Consider the following 22,683-nt stretch of genomic DNA (forward strand, 5'->3'; position numbering starts at 1 on the left):
TTCTCTCTTCCCTGCATAAAAAGCATTTATTGAACTATAATTTACATTCAGTAAAATGCAGCATTTTAGGGTACGGTTCAATGAGTTTTGGCAAATGTACACATCCTTTAAAGTATTCCCATCCACCCCAGAGAGTTCCCTCCTTCCTTGGAGTCAAAATTCCATGTTCCCCTTCTTGTCCCCTACCCCTCTCCATGTCCTGCTCTAAACGACTACTGATTTGAACCCCCTCACTATTGATTATTTTTTATTTTTGTATGTTCCAGAACTTCAGTCTGTACTTCTTTGTATCTGGCTTCATTTGTTCAGCAAAATATTTCTGAGATTCTTTAGATTTCTTCTCTTTTATTGCTGAGTAGTATTCCCCTTCCCCCACCACCCAAGTTTTAAAATAACATTTCTTCATAACTGACTTTCTCATCAAAGAGCCGAAGCCTCAGGGCAATCTAATATTAAAAGTTCTTGTAGCTCCTTATGTCTGCAGCTTTGACTAATAACTTAGTTCAGGGAATAATTTTGGTGATGTTCATTTTCCACACAGCCTAGTATCATCTTCCCCACCCCTCAACACGGACACAAATTCTATCTTCCTTTTCAGTTTGCCTCCATGCAGTAAGCAAAAATGAGAAGTGAGCTGACTACATTGTATATATCCTAGTGTGAAATGGCATAATTGCCTTTCTTTTTCCAATCAAAAGGAGTTTGCCAAGCTTTCCTGACACTCAGTAAGTTCATCCCCCCTTCTTTTGATTGAGAGCCTAGCTGGGTGTTGCGTGACACAGCATTTATTTTTTAACAATTTCCATAGTAACCGTGAATCAAAAGAAAAATCTGAGAATTACAGAACCAAGGTGAGAAGAGTAGAACATTAGAAATCAAATTCTAACAGATTTTAACTAAGATTTGAGAGAGAATGGATATAATAGCTGGAGTTCTAGCCCAGAGACCAAGAGTTCCCAAGAGGATCTAGGAATATCCTTGAGAAATATGTTTAAAAAGTCCGATAAAGGGCATTAAGAGATACACACTTACAAAATAAGTTGTAGGGATGAAGAGTAGAACATGGGGAATATGGTCAGTAATATTGTAATTAAGTTTGTATGGTGACAGTGATAACTACACTTAATCATGGTGAGCATTTTATAATCTATATGACTTTTCTATCAGTGCCGTATACTTGAAACCAATACTATGTGTCAATTATACTTCCAATTAAAAATTTAAAAAGTCAAAACCATAAGTGATAATAAAAACCACTACTTCCTGATCTCATCTTTCCCTAGTCTAAATTGCAAAACTTTAAAGGCACTGACTTTTACTCATAGTAAAATGCTTACACTATTCTTGATTTTTCTATTTTAGACATGGTATATGAGCTTGAAGCTATGGAAGATGAGGATATAGGTCCCTCTGTCATTCTTTCCCGTATCTCACCCCATCTTCCTCCCTCATTCTCTCTCTCTCTCTGCTTGTATCCTAGTTTTTGGTTAAATAGATGGTGCTTATTTTATTAAAACTACATAAATATTTACCTCTCAACCATCCAGCATACTGTGTGCGCTTGAGCAATTTTGTTGTTGCTGTTTTCCATGCGATTAATGATTGAATATTCCTGTTGCCTTTCTTCCGCAGAAAGGCAGAAGTTTTCTGCCTTGGTTTTCCCCTTTCCTGGATCTTGTGTTTTCTGTCTTCTGATTTTCTCTTGTGTTGATGGAGCACGTTCTTCACTAGCTTGCTGAGATATGGTGCATAGAAGGCTTATTTATTTATTTTTTTGAGAGCTTGTATGTCTGAAGATGTCTTTATTCTTCCCTCACACTTGATTGATAGTTTTTTGGGGAAAGGATTCTCTCTTAGGATTTTGAAGCTATATTATTCTTTTGTCTTGTAGCTTTTAGTGCTCCTATTGGGAAAAGCCTGATGCATTCTGATTCACAGTTCTTTGTATGGATTCTGTTCCTCCCTGCACCTCCCCCCCCCCCCCCCCAACTCCCGTGAAAGCTTTTAAGATTGTCTCTTTATCCCTTGTGTCCTTACGTGTCAGGATAATGTGCCCTGGCTTGTGTCTTTCCTCACTCCATTTTCTTGAACACTTGGTGTGCTTTTTCAATCTAAAAACACATGTCTCCTGGGACATTTTCTTTTATTATTTTGTTGATATTTTTCCCCACTTCATTTGTCTCATTTTCCCTCCCCTAGAACTCCTCTATTTGGCAGATAGTGAACTTCTTGGATCAATCCCCCTCATTTTCTTTTTATCTTTTATCTCTTGTTTTTTTTTTTTTTTTATTCTCTGGAGATTTTCTCAAGGGTACCCTCTAACCTTTATATTGGATTTTTTTCTATCATGTTTTAATTTCCAAGCGTTGTTTTGATTCTCCATTTTTTTTTTATAGCATCCTATTCTTGTTTCATCAATGTTAGTGCCTCCTCCTATTTTTCCTAAGGGATATTCATTGTAGTTTTAAAAATTTCTGTTTCCTGCATAGTTTTTGTCCTGCCCCCCTCTGCCCCCCAACTCTTTTTTCTTTTTGTTTGTTTTGGTGCCTGACTTTGCATATTCCAGGCTTTCTTTGGCTGTCTGGTAGAAGAGTGAGGCAATACAGAGCTGATTGGAAGCTCAGAGCATGTTATGGGCCTCATCTACTGATGAGTGGCAGGGACCTAGCAGTCTCCTTCGTGAAACTTTAGATGTCACTAACTCTAGGTCTATTTGCCTGGTCACCTTTCCCAGGGAAAGCCCTATGCTTCCTGTGTTGGAGCTAGAAATCAAGCTGAGTGTATTTAGAAGCAACCCTAGCAGGAGGCCGAGGCTCTGGAGGGGGCTGAGGAATTTACTGTTCCATAGGCCCACTTGGGTCTCATTTTTGATTTGTTGTCCAGTGCCTCACACCCTCCCCTCATCCCAGATCTTTTGTGATCTCCAGGTCATACACATTCTATGTGGCCAATAGTTGAGGCAGGGCAGGGGGTGGGGGGAGGATTTTTCTATCTGGGTGGTGTGATGAGGATCCAGGGCTCAAAATATGGAAGGTGTTAGCCCTGTTTTCCCACTCTCCATGTTCTTGGTACCTCTTTGTCAATGGAGGTACCCCACTCCATGCTGAGGTTTTCAGATTGCTCTCCTCTGCTAAATTACCCATGTTCCAACTTCTTGCCAAATTCAAAAGTGCCATTCCCTCCTCTCTGTTCTCTTTCCTAGGTGTTTTATGCATAGCAGATTTTTTTTTTTTAAATCACTTTGGGACTGCAGGAAGGAGTGGAGGCAATTAGGACCATCTTCAGTAGATTTTCAAAGGGGTCTATGTCTCCCCTGAAAGCTAATGATCATTCTGTGCTTATTGAGAGAGATTACAAAATCTCCTTATTTAGGATTCTTTTTACATTGGAGTTTCTTAGAATTAGGATTAGGTATTGTCCTAAAGTTATAGATTAGATGCTTTCTCAAAAAACATTCTGATCTTAGCATTCTATCTTCATATTTTCCATGTGTGTTAGAAAAATGTTGAGATGTAGTTTTATAATCACCAGAAGTATAATGTTCATGAGTGCGTGCACCTCCTCAGCAAATCTTGTTGAAGATGGATTTTCAATGATCAAAAATGTGGTAAGCTTTCTAGGGTGATATAAATGACCTATAGTTGATGGTTTGAATTATACAGGTGTCTTGGATTTGCTAAAATACATCTAATAAATAGTACATCTAATAAATAGTACATCTGACATGTATTCATAAATTTTACCTAAAACAAAAAACAAAACAACTACTCTTTCTTTCTCTTAAGAAAGAAAAAAGGTGGTGGGGGAGTTGTGCCTGGGTGGCTCAGTTTGGCTCATGTCAGGATTTCAGGGTAATGAATCCCCTGTTGTGCTCTGTGCTGGGCTTGGAGATTCTTGCTCTCCTTCTCCTCCCCACACCCCCTCCCCAACTCTAAAAAAATTAATAAAACAAAACTGTAAACAAATACTAAATTCTAATTTAAATAAAAATACATGTAAGGAATGCCAAAAGTATATGAAAGTAGCTCTGTGAATTGTGAAAGGTCATGATTCTTTTTATTTCATGTCACAAAAATTGGAAAGTCTTAATTATGAATATGAAAATGTGCTCACCATGTACATTGTGAGTACCCCTGCCTGTTCCTCCTCTTTTTGTCGGGCTGTGCCGTACTGGTCACTAAACTATGAGAATGTTTGAGATTGTCTTATTTAATATCTAAAAATCCTTGGTATGTCCTAATTCCTTTTATTTTGAGATTATCTCTGGATGTGTGCCCTTTTCTGGAACATGGGCTTATTTTCATGTTAGTTGATATGAATGCACAGTTCCTTGGCTCTAAACTTCAACCAAGTTATAGATGTAGGATGGTCCAAGTGACCTATCAGCTGAATGGGAAACATGCAGAGAACAGGGAAGGATTAATAGTATGGACTCTATGAGGGATTTTCTTTTAGATATTTTAACATCAGTGGGTAGATACTTTAACATATTTTCAGAGTGCTCTATGTCCTAAGTAACTTTTTTAGATTCACCCAAAGGTAGGTTGGGAGTAGTTTTCTCATTTCAAGGGAGAGCACATATACACTGAGGTGTAGATGTACACTGAGGTGGAGACAGACCTATCCAAGTGAGTCCGTGTCAGAACCAGGATTAGAATTTTGCAAGCCGGGATCCCTGGGTGGCGCAGCGGTTTGGCGCCTGCCTTTGGCCCAGGGCGTGATCCTGGAGACCCGGGATCGAATCCCACGTCAGGCTCCCGGTGCATGGAGCCTGCTTCTCCCTCTGCCTATGTCTCTGCCTCTCTCTCTCTCTCTATGACTCATAAATAAATAAAAATTAAAAAAAAAAAAAAGAATTTTGCAAGCCGACTCACTATGAGAAGTGAGTGAAGGGGGAATTAGGAACTGTTTACTTCTAGTGACACTAATGAAGACTACTAATTAGATGATAAGTTTAGGATGGCAAGACTTTGGACTGACATCAGGTCGAATCTGTTTCATTGTAGGTGAAAGAGAATCTGCTTTCATGCAAGATGCTGTTGCACTGCAAAAGGGATGAGCTTCGGAAGTTGTGGATTGAAGGAATTGAGCATAAGCATGTCCTGAATCTGCTGGATGAAATTGAGAACATCAAGCAAGTGCCTCAAAAACTGGAACAGTGCATGGTCAGCAAGCACTATCTCAGTGCCACCGACATGCTGGTGAGAAAAGAGCCTGCGGCGCTAATGGTTCTTTCTGCTAGGATGGGAAAGGCCCTACTCTTGTTCCCTGAATGCTGTCTTTCATGTAGCACATTATAAACTGTCCTCTCGGGATTCACAAGCCTTTGCAGGTGAAGCCTGACTGGTTCTCTTCCCAATTCCAGTGTTTGAAATGGTAGGCGATTTTTCATGTATTATCTGCCTTCGGAAGAATGGCAAGTCATGTAATGATAAGAAACCAGTACCTAAATTATGTTGGCATGGTAAAGAGAGGTGGTTTTTTTTTGTTTTTGTTTTAAAGATTTTATTTATTCATGAGAGACACAGATTTTGGGTTTGGGTGTCTGGGAGAGAAGAAGAGGTGTGGGCTGTGGCCTACATATTTACAGCTTTCAGAGGAAAAATTTTTAATTAAAAAATAAGGGGGTAAGGTCTAGATTTGTGCCAACTTGAGTACTATGATTGTCATTTCTAACTAAAATTATGTGTATGTGGGGTGTGGGGGTCTGGGGAGTGGGGTGGGAAGGAAGAGCAGTTACCTCTAGAAAGAAGTGAGTATATGAGCTACCTTTCCTGGAAGTTCCTTTTTTTCCCTATTTGTTGTTGTTTGTATATTCTGGATCCTAATCTTTTGTCAGATGTATTTGAAAAATCTTCTCCTAGTTGGTAATATATCTTCTTACTTTGTTTATGAAGCCTTTTGTTACAAAGAAGTATTAAAATTTAATGTCATAAAATTTCTTTGTTTTTCCTTTCTCCAATTTTTTTTCGCAGTAACCATTTTATTTTCAGTTTTTAAATTTTTTTTGAGAATAAGTGAGCATGAGTGGTGTGGGGGGTGTGGGGTAGAGAGAGAGAGAATCTTAAACAAACTCCACACCCAGTGCAGAGTCCATCTGGGGGCTCGATCCCACAACCCTGAGATCATGACCTAAGCCAAAATGGAGTTGGATGCTTAACTGACTGAGCCATCCAGGCACACCAAATCCAGTTTTTATTTCAGGAAATTTTTTTTCTATCCCAGTGTCATACAGAAAATCTATGTGTTCTTTAATCGTTTGGAATCTGTTTCCATATATGGTATGAACTAGGAATCTAATTTTATCTTCTATATAAATAGCCACATGGCTCAGACCATTTGCTGAATTTATCTCCTCCTGACTTCTAATGCTATGTTGATCACATACCAAGTTTTCATGTATGCATGGGTCTGTTCCTGAGCTCTTTGTTTTGTTCAGTTGGTCTTGTCTATATCTGCACCAAAACTGTGCTGTATTAATTTCTATTATTTTATGATATATCTTGATAATAGCAGATGGAGACATTCCCTCACCTTGCTTTTCAGAATTACCTGTGCTATTCTTGGCCCATTACTCTTCCATGTGAATTTTGGTATCTGCTTGTCACATTCCTCAAAAAGTGTCAGGAGATTGATTCAATATAAGAATTTCATTTTTGTAATATTGAGTCTTTCAGTGAACGGGTCTTGGTCTCATTTATTGATGTCTTCATTTATGTTCTATGTAATAATGCTTAGTAATGTATTGCTTAGAGGTATTAAATATGTTTTATTTCTGGCTGTCATGTTTTTTAAAGCAGGTGGCTCTTTATTAATAATAACTTCTAGTTATTTGTTGCTGATGTAGGGATGTGATAGATGTTGTTGAATTGATCATATTTCCCTGAACCTAATCCCAACCCTGTCTGCCTGGAAAATGATGATTTATTTTTGAAGGCTTGGCTCAAATTTCATTAGCTCTCTGAATGTCCCAGGTGATTAAATGCTTTTCTTTTCTCAAAAAAAAAAAAAAAAAAAAAAAAGTATTTTTTTATTGTCTTAATAAATTACCCTGAGTAGATGCTTTTTAAATTTGTTTGTTTGTTTGTTTCCATAAGCTATGTGTACTTATAATACAGCTACTGTTGTTTGTATGGTAGGTCATTGAGGGCAAGGGCTAGATCTTATTTATTTTTGTCTGCCCCATACTTAGCATAGTGTGCCTCATCTAGTCAGGGTCATTAGCCAAATGGGTAGCCATGGGAAAGTCTTAATAACACTAAACAGAATAGGATATTTCCTTTCTAGGGGCTCTGGTCTGATTTTTCTCTGGTTTCAGTGTTTGTTTTTATGGCAAGTTTCTCTAGTTTCCAACCTTTCCTTTTTGCAATATTTAAATGAACAAACAGTAATTATAATAATAGCTAATATGTATTGCGTTTTCATTATGTTCTGTTACTAAGTCTGTTACATTTGCTAACATATTTAATTCTTGCAGTAACCTTTTGAGAAAGAGGTTTCTGATGTGCTCCCCATTTTCCAGATGAGCAAGTTGCTTTGCATGATCTGAGGAATTGGCATATCCTAATATGCAATAATTGCATGAAGATAGGATTTAAGGTGTGCTTAAAATGTTGGAAACTTCCTCCAGTTTGGCCTTTTGTATATGAGCGAATCGTAAGGTCTACAATTGCTCTTTCATTGGACTTCCTATGAAAAAGTAATCACATTTCCTTTCCCCATGGTTATGTGCTATTAGAAGTAAAATCTACTTAAAGCATCTCAAGGGTCCAAATGAAAAATCTTTGCTGAAAGACATCAGAGGAAAGTAAAAACAAAAACCTGAGTCTTTCAAAACTCTCTGATTTCCTTGGATTTGTTTATCAAAAGATTTTTGCATTTCCATGTAAGGCAGGTGCAGATGGCTAGTAATTTAATCCCTACTCAGGTTCATAAATCCAGAGTAAATAAATCAGTGGTGACCCGTGGCTCTTGTCAGCTCCTACAATTCCTGCGTCACCCTCACGCTGGTCTGATAGCTATAGACTTGGCTTCTAGATGGGATTACTTATTTCTTTTGATATGTAACCTGAGTATTGCATAAAATAATTAAATTGTCATGACACGGAATGTCTGCAAATAGGCATGGCCTTTTGTTTCCTTCTTCAAGGTAAACAGCTGTTGTTAGCTTATGAAAAGCTAAAAGTGGTCCAACAAGAAGCCTGTATCCATCACATTGCAATCAGAGACTTGATTAATATTGTAGCCTGTAGCTTTGTGATATGTATGGTTTAAATTAGACCTTTGCAGTCATTGTGCTGGGTTGATGCAAGCACATTAATGACATAATTTCTGGTTGCTGCATCACATTTCTGCAGTCTGTCCTTTGTATTCCACTCACATTAATTGAAGTAATTTTGCCAGTGAAGCGTGTTTCAAACCTCTGCATTTAAATTGAAATTTTAATTCCCTTATTGTCTTGAAAAGACGGCTGAAGATGCCTTGTTACAGGTTTCATTATCACCCAAAACACTCCAGCTGCTGGTTCTAATGTACAATGACTGATTAATTCGGGGAAGAATTGTTAATATAAGAATAGCAGCTTCTTCCCAGTGGCATGAGCTAACCAGGAAGGTATTTTATGATAGTTAATATTTTTATGAACTTTTTAAAAGGAAAATTTATGTGGCATTCTGCATCAGACTAAAGCTGCACAGATGAGCTTTGAAAACCACTTACATAAGTTCTGATTTATCAACCCATAGAAGTCCATTCATAACTGTTCAATCAGTGGAAACTAAGTAGGTGCAAGCAGTTGTGAAGCACTTTAGGCTGACAGTCACGGGGCCAGTCGCTAAATTTTTTCACTTCTAAGTCTTTCTGAGACTGTAGGGATTTTGAATGTCTCTTAATCATTTATTTATTTTTAAAAAGTCATAGCTATATAGTGAGATAAAGATTATTATAATAATAAGTATTATTTATGTAGTTGCATTCTTCCCAGAGAATCCCAGAGTGCTTTGAGAGAATGGTATGGTGGAATGACATCACTTACACTGGGAAAATGTGGCCACATATGGCATAGAGGGAGTAAAGCAGCTTCTTAATTGCAGTTTTCTAAGCTCCTATAATAAAAGTATATTTGTAGTGTTTTCAGCTCACAAGATCCTTTGTATTTGTTAGATAACGATCAAGGTTGTGCATGTCAGCATGGGTCTTAGTGTGGGTCACATGGACTCGTGCTTAAATCCCACTCTGACTTTCACTAGCTGGATGACATGGGGCTGATTATTGAATTTGACTTTGCTGAAAGTTGGAGTGGAGAATTACATACATTCCCAAGGGTTGTTGAAGGGAATTAAGTGAGATGCTAAGCTATTTATGTAGTGTACACACAGTATACACAGTAAGTGCTTAGAAATGTGTTTATAATGACTTAACTGTTGCTATGAGAAGGATATGGTGATTGCTCCCATGTTATAATTTCAGAAGCTGGTCAGAGATGGACTTGTTTTGAGCTGATAGAGTTGAAGTAGAGCTGGCTAGGTTAAGCATTATTGATTCCTTTTTGCCTCAAATGGACATCTATCCAAATGAAAGACTACCCCACACTTTATACAAAGGAGGTCCTGCAGGCAGAGATAAAATTGTTCCCCCCAAACAAGCCTAGTCTGATCTAACACTTGCTCAAAAGGGTGATCAGGACCCCAAAGTTCTTTGCTGTATGTTTCAGATTGGACATGGACAACATTTCAGATTCTGCCTCCATCACCTTTCTGACCTACTGTATGTTCATAGGGTACCTACTGTCTAATTATAAGCAATGCAATTCGTTGGTAAACTATCTGGGATCAGTTGCAAAATCTACTCTTAGGGAACTAAATCTATTTTTCTGCTAGTATTGTAATTAGATATAAGCCAGTTCACTATTGGAGGGTCCTTATCAATAATGTTGATTTTAGTGTTCTAAAGTAGTTGAGGTTAAGCTATTCTTTCTGGCAGGGCTTAGGTGGCAGGACCAGTGGAGCAGTGAGATTGTTCCTTTTGCTGCCATTAAAACTGTGTCATTAGCAAATAGACGAATTTTTTCCTCAGACTATGGGCAGGGCAGGGGTGATCATGCATCCACTATCAAATGATTAATGTACAAGAAAGAAAAAGGGGGCCAAAGTGCACATCCTTTTCATCTGGTCTGAGAGTTTCTAAGATCTCACAGGACTGTTTTTTCTCATTATTACTATGGAAATGGTATTGAAGTGAAAGCTCTATAAATAGCAAGAGCTGGAACATTCTAGTGAACTTATTGGACTTAACTTGAAAGTGGTAAGTGACTGCAAAAATGTTTCAATATTCCATATAGATTTTTCTACACGTGATAAAAAATATATCTGTGATCAATAATGAAATAGCCACCATTAAACCCATCTGTTTCTAGTGTAGAATATTGATTTGAAAGACCAATGCCAATATTCTATACTAATAACAGGAAAGAATCGGGCACATGTTTTGATAGATTTATAAAAAATGGGATGATGACATTGTTAATCACATGCGTTGTTGATATATGTATCTCGGTGTGGCCTTAACCTTAAAGGAGCCTACATGCTAATAAGGAAAGATGAATGAACAAGTAGTGTCTTGTGTCATGATGAGCATGGCAAGAAATGGGGACCAGGGATATTTGGGCTGAGGTGGGGTAGTATGGTTTGCTATTTAAATAAGCTGGTCCTCTGTAGCTGCTTCAAGCTGTATTTGAGAAGCTCTTCATTCCCTCAGACACCTACATCCAAACTTTTTTTTTTTTTTTAAGATTTTATTTATTTATTCATGACAGACACGGAGAGAGAGAGGCAGAGACACAGGAAGAGGGAGAAGCAGGCACCATGAAGGGAGCCCGATGCGGAACTCGATCCCGGGTCTCCAGGATCACACTCCCAGCTGAAGGTGGCGCTTAACTGCTGGGCCACCGGGGCTGCCCTACATCCAAACTTTTCAAAAAGGTTTAGGAAGAGCTGAAAACAAGGTCATGAAATAAGAACCCTTGGTGTTTGTCTAAAACTGAATGAGTAGGCTTAGTGTGGCAGCTTCATTTTTCTCCTAGAGAGTAAAAACACAAACTGTTTTTGGTGGTGCTCAATGCCCTTTTTATATATATTTGTTTTTGAAGGCTGGGGTTTCTAAAAGCCACACTGATAGGCACCAGGTATAGTATTAGCTTTCCTTCCCTTTTTGCTCTTTTTATCTGCTCGTCTTTGCCTGTTTTATTAAATAGAAATTTGGTTAGATTGCACTAAACCTCATAAGGTTCAGCTATTTTCAGCTGGCTTGCTAGGCTTTAGCGCGGTGATTCCCAAACTGCGCATCAGGGACTCATTCAGGAATTATAAAGCCCAGGTCACACCCTACACTGATGACATTGAAATCTCTGGCCTTAGGACACTGACTTGAAGTTCTCCAGGTGGTTCCAATGTATGGATAAATTCGGAGCCATAGATTTAGAGTATAGCCTACTATGCAGTGCAACAGAGTAAAACTAATTGTCCTTGACTTAATTTAACACCAGCTCTAAGGAGTTAGAAACCTCATATTTGCATAAGACAGATCACACAGTGATTGATACATTTATATAGAAATGTTGTAGTTTGAAGTTGCTTTCTTGCCATCCTCTCTTGCAGATTTTGGATAGAGCTGACGAGTATGTGGCTTTTACTCTGGTATCATAGCCTGATGATTTGGTCAGTAGCAGTGCTGTTGAATGGTTGAATGAGATGCTTTCCAGGCTCGGGCTGACTCGAGTTCTTCAGGACTGTTCTCCTGGTGCTCTAATTCCTGCATTCTTACTGTGGTTTCTTATCTGACTTCTCACTGGAATTTCATGGGTTGAAATGAGGGCATAAATGGACTTATTGACAAGTGGTAGTTAGGTACATTATGGTGTAGTGCAAACAAAATGGATTTAGAAGCCAGATGTTCTTAATTCTAGTCCTGACTCAACATCTCACAGGTTGTGTGAGCTTAGACAAATCACTGTCTCTGCCTGTTTTGTAGTATCCTCTTCTGTTGATACTACTTCTGTGGATCCTCTGTCTAGTTTACAGAATGGCTGTAAGAATAAAAATGAAATTTTGTAGGTTTACAGTGCTTTGTAAAACATAAGGCAATATACAAATCTTAAGAAGTGTAAGTAAGCATCATCATTACTATCACATAGTGCTAGGTAGGAGGAAAAGTAGTCATCTGGGACTCATTTATACTGAGCAGCCTTTCTCTCCTGGAGCTACCATCATTAATGCATACATGTCATTTAAATCAGATTATCTGTGTGTACATGTACATTTATACACTTTAGTCTGTAGGAGGAATAAACTCAGCCAAGAATAACACACAAGCCCTTTGCTGACCTCCTCTCTCATACTGTGGGTTTCAGCCTCACATGTGGACTTGCTTGAACAGGTTTCTGATGGGTCAACCTGTGGCCAGATGGGGACCCTTTGTATGTATAAATTGCTGCAGGTGACGATTCATGTTGTTGATGGGAGCCCTCTGTGTCAACCTGACAGTGGTCTGAGAAGGCAGATCAGTAGCTTTTACTTGGCTTGACCAGATAGGAGGAGCTTGTTGGAGTCTTTTCTCTGCGATTCATCTGAGTACTAATTACTTGTCGTTGCTAGCCCTGAAAATGCAAAAAGCCATATTCCTCTCACATTCCTTTGTGGGATTTTAATAGTTGCTGTTAGTAAAGAGCTGTGTAGGTGCTGAGCATTTCTAATGGATTTGGGGGTTTTTAGAGAGTGGGCGAAATTGTCTTGATTCAAGTGTGGGTCTGCTGTGACTCTCATAGACCTTCTTTGCCAAGGCTGTAACTGTTTCCTGTCCCAGAGTAACAAGTAACATGATAACAAATAAGGAAGTAAGTGATTTTAGAACACCTGTCAAATGAGAGTATCTTTCCTAGTGACCTCTTCTCTTGTATTTTGGAGTAGAAACCTAGGATTTAATGCTGTTTTTATGGAACATTGTTGGGAATTGAGAATTGGAGGGACCATAAGATTAGGAACAATGAAGGATTTGTGTATTTGTGTGTGTGTGTATGTGTGATAAGCAATTAAAATTCTTAACTGTCTTTTAAGGTGTGAGGTATAGTTTAATTTCATCAGGAAGTAATTGTGAACTGATCCGTTATAAGTCCATTTAGAACAAATAAGCCTCTTAATTTTAGCATTATGTATTAGAAGCCCTAAATACGTGCATAACTTTGAACTTGGAATTCTACTTCTAGAATAAGGAAGGAGTTAAGAATTTTAATTATGTGATACTTATCCATATATATATATATATTTTTTTTTTATCATAGGAAGATATGTAAAAATAAAAGAATAACAATTACTTAGTATGGGGAAATGGTTTAAGTCATATGTGGAATATTCATTTTATGGAGTCGTATGCACAATAAAAATATATTGGGTAATGGGCAGATGTTTCCAATATATGGCCAAATGGAAAAAGCATATTTAAAAAAAACAATAATTTTAAAAAACTTTATGTGGTAGAACAGTTGGAAGGAATCAGGTTAAAATGTATTTTACCTGATTAGTGAAAATGTGGACCATCTTTTTCCTTTTTTTATTTTTTAAAAGATTTTATTTATTGATTCATGAGAGACACAGAGAGAGGCAGAGACATAGGCAGAGGGAGAAGCAGGCTCCATGCAGGGAGCCCAATGTGGGACTTGATCCCAGGACCCTGGGATCACGCTCTGAGCCAAAGGCAGATACTCAACTGCTGAGCCACCCAGGTGTCCTGTCTTTTTCCTTTGTGATTTTGTGGTTTTCAGGTTTTCTTGATCATGTATTTTTTATAATTTGAAAGCAAAAAGTTAAGAAACACATTTTTGGGCCTTAAAAAAAAAATCTGTGAAATTGGAGTGGGACCCCAGTACTCACAGCCTTTGAGGATCTCTTATAATGGAAAATACAGCATTTCATTTCTCAGATACTGTCATTCTGTGAGGCTTGGACTGATGGTATATCACAGACCTGGTCACCCCTACTTTGTAAGAGAAAAAAACCCCAAAGATTTTTGCATACATTATGGGAATTATTTGTGGCATAATGCCCTGATGTTTAGGAAAAAACCCAAACCAAAAAGAGACAGAAGCCCCAAAGGAGACTTACGACTAGCTTAGTCAAATGGTATGTTTTTGCAAGCAAGCCTGTGTTTCACAGCAGTGGTGGGTTCTTCTTTTACGAAACTCGAAGTCGCTTTTGATCTCTCATGAGTTTTGTTTTCTTTTTCTTTCTTTCTTTTTCTTTTTTTTTTTTTTTTTATATGATAGTCACACAGAGAGAGAGAGAGAGAGAGAGAGAGACAGAGGGAGAAGCAGGCTCCATGTACCGGGAGCCCGACGTGGGATTCAATCCCGGGTCTCCAGGATCGCGCCCTGGGCCAAAGGCAGGCGCTAAACCGCTGCACCACCCAGGGATCCCTGAGTTTTGTTTTCTAAGATAGATTTGAAGATACTTTAAAGAAGAAATTCACAAGATAAAGGGCTTTTCTTTGACAGCACTTTATCTTGTGGGCCCTCCTCCGTTTATTCACTTATCAATAACTTCATCTCATTTGCTTTATCCTGTAAATTCCATTACTTCCCGGGCAGTCTATTGCATTAAGCCTTTACTACCTAATATCGCCTCATTTACGTTGACACGTGCTTGACCTCAGCCCTTCTCCTCTCTTTGCTAATGTACCAACAAGCACTGATATCTCTCTGGAGCATTATCATTTGGCTGTTAGCACAACTAATAACAACCCTTCATTTGAACTGATGAAGTTTTATTAAATAAAAACATGTAATAACCCTGGCAGTAATGAAAGGAGAATGGAAGTAGACAGCATCCTGTTTTTAATGGCGAGAGCATGCTGAGTCTGCATTATAGGTATTGGGTTTCCAGAGGGAGAAGGGGCACCTGAATGGGGCTGATCAATATTCTGTTAGCAAACGGACTTTAAGAGTGGGCATTTTTGATTGCCTGGTTTGCTCACTGTGGATTGGCTGCAGGCTGAGGAGGAGTTAGGGTGGAAAAGTGTTCCCACTCCAGGCCTTGCCCCATGATGCCATTTTCCTGGGAAGTCTGTCTTCAGGTCCAAGCTGTCAGTAGCCTGGGGGCCTGCGGTCAGTGGCAAAACAGAACCATGGGGAACCAGATTTTCTCCAGAAAAGCTGGGATCAGGCATTCTGTTTCTCCTAGAGGTGCGGGAAGACTCTTCTAAGCCTCCACTCTAGCCCTGGGCCTTGAGTAGATTTCCTCATTCTGCTTTGTATGGCTCACACTCTGCCTCCCCATTCCCTCTCCTCCCCCTCCCCCAGCTGTTTTGTACCAAGAGCAGTCTAAGCTGTCCCTCTACATATGTCCCCTTTGCTGGCTGGTGTCATGTCATAAACACAGGTTGAGCAGTTGCTTTAAGTTTATATTCAACAGGATTTTGATCCACTAAATTCTTTGGGGTCACATGTTTGTGGTTTTATGTCATATAAAATAACTCATTAAATTTTTTCTAGATCTGTGATGCAGTTAAATACACAGGATTTTCTTATAAAGGCCACAGTGTTCTACCAATAATGCTGTGATGTTCTTGATGCATCAAAGCTTTTAGACCACCTAAAACTATTAGATTAAACCATATGAAACAGCCAGTATTGGGTCATTTTTGACTTATAAGAATAGGTTCCTATGGTTCAAATTTCAAACTAAGGCATGAAAGATACTGTATTTTTGTTTTTGGGAGTGTTAGTTGTTGGTTTTTCGGTCTTTGATTTTTTTAAATGTTCCTGTCTAATAGCCAGATTTCTGCTTTGGGCACTGTGGTGTAGCAAAATGGAAATGTTTGGTAAGTGACTGATCTGGGATTCTTGGTGATAAACATCTTCACTGCTTGTGTAAAGATGGGTATGGCTTGTTCTGCCTTCAGAGGGAGACTTCCTGTGTCCATCTAGGACTCCCTGAGCCTGACTGTAGAGACTTTTGGGTGGAGGGCTGTCTTGAGGGGCAGGCTGAAGCCACGTGAGTTTGCCTTCTAGCACTTCAGGGGGCCCTGGTGGCAACTAGCTGCAGGCCTGGGTACTAGGTAAATGTCAGATTCTGAGGCCTGCTGCTCTTGTGTTCATAGCCAGAGATTTCTGGTATTCTTAGTTGAGACTGTTCCAGAAGTTTAACTTGTGTCTTCTTACGTACATATGGGAAGGGAGAAGGTATCCATTCTCTGGAATAGCTTAATTTCATACCTTTTTATAGCATCTGTAAGTTGAGCCAAGGCAACATTTTCAGAATGGTTATGTGGTCTCACTAGAAAAATGCTTCCTTAAGGGAAACATAAAGACCTATGGAAAAGTGATAAAACATTTTGGAACCATGTAATTATCGGAGTCCTGAAGGAAATACTTGTTTTGGATCTCACAGTGGCAATACATTTGCTTTCTTTAGGGGAACATGATTGCCAAAATAAGCATTTATCTTAGCTAACAGTTTAGTTAGAAACAGTTACTAATGTCAGTTACCATTGTGTCTCTCCCCTCCCCCAACTAAAATAATAATAATAATAATAATAATAATAATAATAATAATAATAGATCAGTAGTTTCTTTTTCAGTATCTCTTCAATGAAACAGCTGTCCAGAATGGCCCACTTGGGTGTTCCTCCAAAACATGTCCATTGGTTTATGGTAAAGCACAAAACTAGATCATTTTACTTAATCAACTTGAGTGAGATTAGCAGAAGACAAACACTTAATGATAAAATAATAATTTCCTACTTTAAATTAGAATAAAATTGAGAAATAGACATTTGGGAAAGAAAATTTAAGAGCACTATAGTTCATAATTATAAAGATGGCCTTTGTTGTAAACTTCTTTCTCAATTTAAACTTTTTTGAAGTACCAGACAATTGTTGATTATTTTTATTTATTTATTTATTTATTTATTTATTTATTTATTTATTTATTTATTTATTTGATTTTATTTATTCATGAATGACACAGAGAGAGGCTGAGACACAGGCAGAGGGAGAAGCAGGTTCCATGCAGGGAGCCCGACATGGGATCTCGATCAGGCCCTGGGCTGAAGGTGGCACTAAACCGCTGAGCCTCTCAGGCTGCCCAATTATGTGCATTTTTTTTTTTTAATTTATTTATTTATGATAGTCACAGAGAGAGAGAGAGAGAGGCAGAGACACAGGCAGAGGGAGAAGCAGGCTCCATGCACCGGGAGCCCGACATGGGATTCGATCCCGGGTCTCCAGGACCGCGCCCTGGGCCAAAGGCAGGCGCCAAACCGCTGCGCCACCCAGGGATCCCCAATTATGTGCATTTTAACTGTACCTTTCACATACTTAGTTATGAAACATTTTTGGGATATTTGTTTTCTTCAGTGGATAGGTTTCTAGTAGGAAAACATGCTTCCCTGTTCAGTATCCCGTGTTAAAACATTTTGTAAATACTCGCTTATTTTCATAATCCTAAAGGAAATGTTTTTCAAATCCAGAACAGAGTTCTGTTATCTAGGCAGTTTCCAGTTGTGGTGAGTAGAATACTAATGTTCAATTGGGTAGTAATAAGAGTTGTATGAAAACATTCCCTGCTTGTAGTATCTCCCCCAATCCCCTAATTTTATTTTTGAAAATATGTATAGGAGGGGACCTCGGTGGCTCAGTGGTTCAGCATCTGCCTTTGGCTCAGGTCGTGATCCTAGAATCAAGTCCTGTGTCAGGCTCCCCACAGGGAACCTGCTTCTCCCTCTGCCCGTGTGTCTGCCTCTCTCTGTGTCTCTCATGAATAAATAAATAAAATACTTAAAAAAAAAAAGAAAATATGTATAGGAAAACTTCCAGATCATTTAATTGGCTCATTATATACTAATCTACCTTAAAAAGACGGTGTGGACTATCTGTAAATTCTAGACTGTCATACTAGAGATCATTCGGGGCATGAGTGTTTGTTACTCCATCTGTGATAGAGGTATAGACAGCATTTACCAGTGAACCTCTGTACTGTATGTTTTGTATTGATTTTTCATCTGGTATGTCTTATTCTGTAACAATATATATTTGATGCAGTATGTGCACTTAAAAACCCAATTTTAATAATTTCTCATAGCAACTCCCCTCTGAGATCATTTTGTTGCTGTCTACTGCAACTGCATCTCTTGAATTCTTGTTAATGTTTCATCAGTGGTATTTAAGAAGTACTCTGTAGACGTTAAATTTGGGAAACAGTGAAATGATTCATAAAATGACCCCATTAAAAAAACACAACTCTTCAGTTGCACTTTTACCATTAGTTATATATATCTAAATGTAGGTGGGTATTTAATGATTTTTTTTTAAGACTTTAAGTAATCTCTATACGCAACATGGGGCTTGAACTTAGAACTCTGAGATCAAGAGTTGTATGTGCTACTGACCGAGCCAGCCAGATGCTCCAAGGATATTTAATGATTTCTAATAAAGCGTAAATGTTAGTAAATGCCTGGAAACCAGGTCCTCTCCCCTCCCCCAACAATGTGACCATCACTGGTGGTTGGTTGGTTTGTTTTCTGCCTCACCAAGTTTTCCTTATGTGTAAGCTTTATGGTATAAGCTGCTTGAAACCATGTAAGTGACAGGTTTCTATAAACTGATGTCCTAGAGATAAAAGTGTTGCACTGACAACTGTTTTATTTTTTTAAAGATTTTATTTTATTTTTTCCAAGTCATCTCCATGGCCAGTGTGGGGCTGGAACTCACAACCCCAATATCAAGAGTGGTGTGCTTCACTGACTGAGCCAGCTAGGAACCCCACTTTAAACATTCTTTAAACATGCAGTGGTATTAACTACATTTATGTTGTGCCACCGTCACTATCATACATCTCCTGAACTTTTTCGTCTTTCCAAACTGCAACTCTGTACCTAATAAACAATAACCCTCCTTTTACTCCCTCCCTCCATATTCCAGAAACCATGATTCTACTTCCTGTCTCTCTGAATTTGCCTGTTCTAGGCACATCATATAAGCGGAATCATATAATGTTTATCCTTTGTGTCTGGTGTATTTCACTTCGCATAATATTTTAAAGTTCTGTCCATGTTGTAACATGTTGGTACCACTTAAAAATTATTTAAATTCAATTTAGTTAACATAGTGTATTACTAGTTTCAGGGGTAGGATTTAGTGATTCATCAGTTGCATATGACACCCAGTGCTCATTACATCACGTGCCCTCCTTAATGCCTTGCATCCCCCATTACCCCATCCTCCCACCCTCTCCCCTCCAACCACCCTCAGTGTGTTTCCTGTAGTTAAGAGTGTCTTATGGTTTTCCTCTCTCGGTTTTTTTTTTTTTTAAGATTTTATGTATTTATTTGAGAGAGAGAGAGAGAGAGACAGAGATAGCGACAAAGAGCAAGAGTGGGTAGGAGAGAGAGAAGCAGGCTCCCCACTGAGCAGGGGGCTCGATGTGGGGCTCGGTCCTAGGACCCTGAGATCACAACTTGAGCCAAAGGCAGATGCTTAACCAACTGAGCCACTCAGGTGCCCCAGCTTCCCTCTCTGTTTTTTTTTTTTTTTCCCTCTCTGTTTTTATCTTATTTTTCCTTCCTTTTCCCTGTGTTCATCTGTTTTGTTTCTTAAATTTGACGTGAGTGCAATTATATGGTATTAATTTTTCTCTGACTTATTTCACTTAGCATAATACCTTCTAGTTCCATCCATATCATTACAAATGGCAAGAGTTCATTCTTTTTGATGACTAATATTCCAATGTATATCTATACCACACCTTTATGTATTCATCTGTTGATGGACATCTGGGCTTTTCCCATAGTTTGGCTATTGTGGACATTGCTTCTATAAACATTGGGGTGCAGGTACCCCTTTGAATCACTGTTTTTGTATCCTTTGGATAAATACCAAGTAGTGCAGTTGCCAGGTCATGCGTTAGCTCTTATTTTTAACTTTCTGAGGAACCTCCTCCATACTGTTTTCTAGCACCTCTGCACCAGCTTGCATTCCCACTAACAGGGGAGGAGGGTTCCCCTTTCTCCATTCTCCATTCTCACCAACATCTGTTATTTCCTGAGTTGTTAATTTGAGCCTTTCTGACTGGTGTGAGGTGGTATCTCATTGTGGTTTTGATTTTTGTTTCCCTGAGGCTGAGTGGTGTTGAGCATTTTTTCATGTGTCTGTTGGCCATTTGTATGCCTTCTTCTAACAACTATTTTCTTAAACTTAGTTTTAGTACCACTTAGTAAGATTAGAATAGGGAAGGACAGTCACCTTGCCTGCTTTCATAATTATAGCTTTCAATAAGTGAGGGCCAGAAAATTAGAACACTGTATTTTCAGATAAATATAAGACTATGCTATCTTCTCTGTGGTAAGGTTTTCAAGCCTTTGAAATTCTAAGACTACTCAGATATATATATTAATTATACTTTGATTTTGGGTCAGGAAAACATATTCAGAAAGATTGTCATTCAAAGGTTTATAATGGTACTATGAACAAACAACACTTTACTGAAGATACAGCATTAGCAATGTTAGTAACACCTTTTGAGGTTTCTTTATCCACAGAATAAATAGATTCTGGTAAAAATCTAATGTCATTGAGCACTCATTATGTGCCAGGCACTGTGGTAAGTGGTTTACCAATATTTAAAAAAAAATTTAAGTGGCTTTGAAAGTTGACATTATGCTATAATTTTATATTTGGAACATGAACTGTTTGGGTTAAAAAATCTTCATGCAAATTCCTACAAACAAATTGAGTACGGATGTGCAGTGGGTGGTTTTTCAGCTTAAATATCTCAGCTGGATTTAATTACCTTAAGGGATAAGGCTCCATGATGGGCCAGTGGCTTACCAAATTATTTTTCATTTTCTGGAACTCGATGTCACTAAAGGTTAATGCATCCCCTTTCTCTGTTAGAGACCCGAGTTAAAATCCATTTTAGAGCATAAGTGTAAATGAATTTGTTGTTGTTTTTCCTCCTCGGGGACACGGTGGTCATTTTGTGACGCTGCTTTTCCATTTGGAATCATTGGCAGCTCACATGAGGCCCAGGGGCCCTTGTCCCAGGGGCAGTTGCAAGTCAGCATGAAAATGCAGGCTGCAAGGGGGCAGGGCTGGCCCAGAGCTTGTCACTTTTTCATGCTTTGATTCTTTCTTGGTTAACTTAGGGAAACTTACTTGCTACTGACATTTTATTATAGCACATCATGTAACAAGTGATGTGTTTTGTGGGTAAGCCATTGCATTTTCCTCCCCATCTCAGGCCAGTTTGTATTTGGTGGCTCCCAGCCTTTCTGTATTTGCTGTCCACCTGCTCCCAAATGACTGTGTATATTGGTGTAGGGCTGTGATCAACGCTTCAGAACATTGGTATGTTTCATGGCTTTTATTATCTATTACTTTTATATAAATGCCATACTTTTTAGGAGCATGTTTATATCCCTAATTATATTTATTATTTTTACCCTGAAGTATTATTAGTTACTGCCTTTATTTGTACCTTTTAGGAATATTTACAAGTATAACCTAAGCAGGGAATGGTCATAGCATAGGAATCCCTTTGCGAAGCTTCATGGGGCTCTTTTCCCTCTGAGTTCAGCTTGTGTCCTCTCTTTTCTATTACTACTACTGCTACTATTACTATTATTATTGCATCCTTTGTATTTCTTTCTTGCTTTTATTTTTCTCCTAAGGAATAGTACCTAGAGTATACTCTTTACTTTGTTACTTTCTTTTAAGAAAATCTAGATTTTGGGGTGCCTGGGTGGGTCAGTCAGTTTAGCATCTGACTCTTCATCTCAGCTCAGGTGTTGACCTCAGGGTTGTGAGTTCAAGCCCCATGTTGGGCTCCACACTGGATGTGGAATCTACTTAAAAAAAAAATATATATATATGTATATATATATATTTAAAAATATATATATCTGGGGCAGCCCCAGTGGCTCAGGGGTTTAGCGCCGCCTTCGGCCTGGGGCGTGATCCTGGAGACCCAAGATCGAGTCCCACATCGTGCTCCCTGCATGGAGACGGCTTCTCCTTCTGCCTGTGCCTCTGCCTCTCTCTCTCTCTCTCTCTGTGTGTATAAATAAATAAAATCTTTAAAATATATGTGCGTGTGTATATATATATTTCTTTAAAGAAAAACATAATCTTACATATATGAATAAATGGGATCATGTAATTAACATAGTTTTGTTTTGTTTTGTTTTTCCTTTGCAGTTAACTGCTTTGGTTTCAAAGTGGGTTGTTCCAGGCTCTCTGAATTCCTTTTATTCATTTGTTGTAGGCCTTCCCATGCCATTTTTATTTATCCAGTCTTTTTTTGTCTTAAGATCTCCCAAATCATACTTAATACCAGGAGTATTTCCCTCTCCGTAGTTTATCTCCTATTTACCACTCATTTCCCATTTTTTTCTATTGAAATGGATCAGGCCAAGGAGAGAGGTGATGACTGCTGTTTTCTCCTTGTAGTATTCATGTAAAATGGGTGTTGCCCTGTGTGTATGTGTGTATGAGAAAAAGCAAGAGACATACATATCTCACTATAGGTAGACACACATACAAATTTAGGTTGACCAAACTCTGACTCATGATCACCTTGAGAATTATTTAAAAATGTATGTAGTGTCCTTTTATTTAGTCTTAGTCTTAAAAAGCTAAAT

General features: G+C 38.5%; 1 protein-coding gene across 11 annotated transcripts in view; it reads left to right on the forward strand.

The window, feature by feature from the left end:
- Positions 1-22,683, forward strand: part of EXOC4 (exocyst complex component 4) — a 746,933-nt gene that overhangs the window by 28,562 nt on the left and 695,688 nt on the right. For all 11 annotated transcript variants that reach the window (XM_072784617.1, XM_072784618.1, XM_072784619.1 and 8 more), the window contains exon 3: positions 5,007-5,201. In XM_072784617.1, coding sequence (XP_072640718.1) covers positions 5,007-5,201 — 195 coding nt within the window. The remainder of the gene's footprint in view (positions 1-5,006; positions 5,202-22,683) is intronic.

The sequence above is a fragment of the Canis lupus genome, chromosome 18 (genome assembly GCF_048164855.1).
Source record: "Canis lupus baileyi chromosome 18, mCanLup2.hap1, whole genome shotgun sequence".
Lineage (NCBI taxonomy): Eukaryota > Metazoa > Chordata > Mammalia > Carnivora > Canidae > Canis > Canis lupus.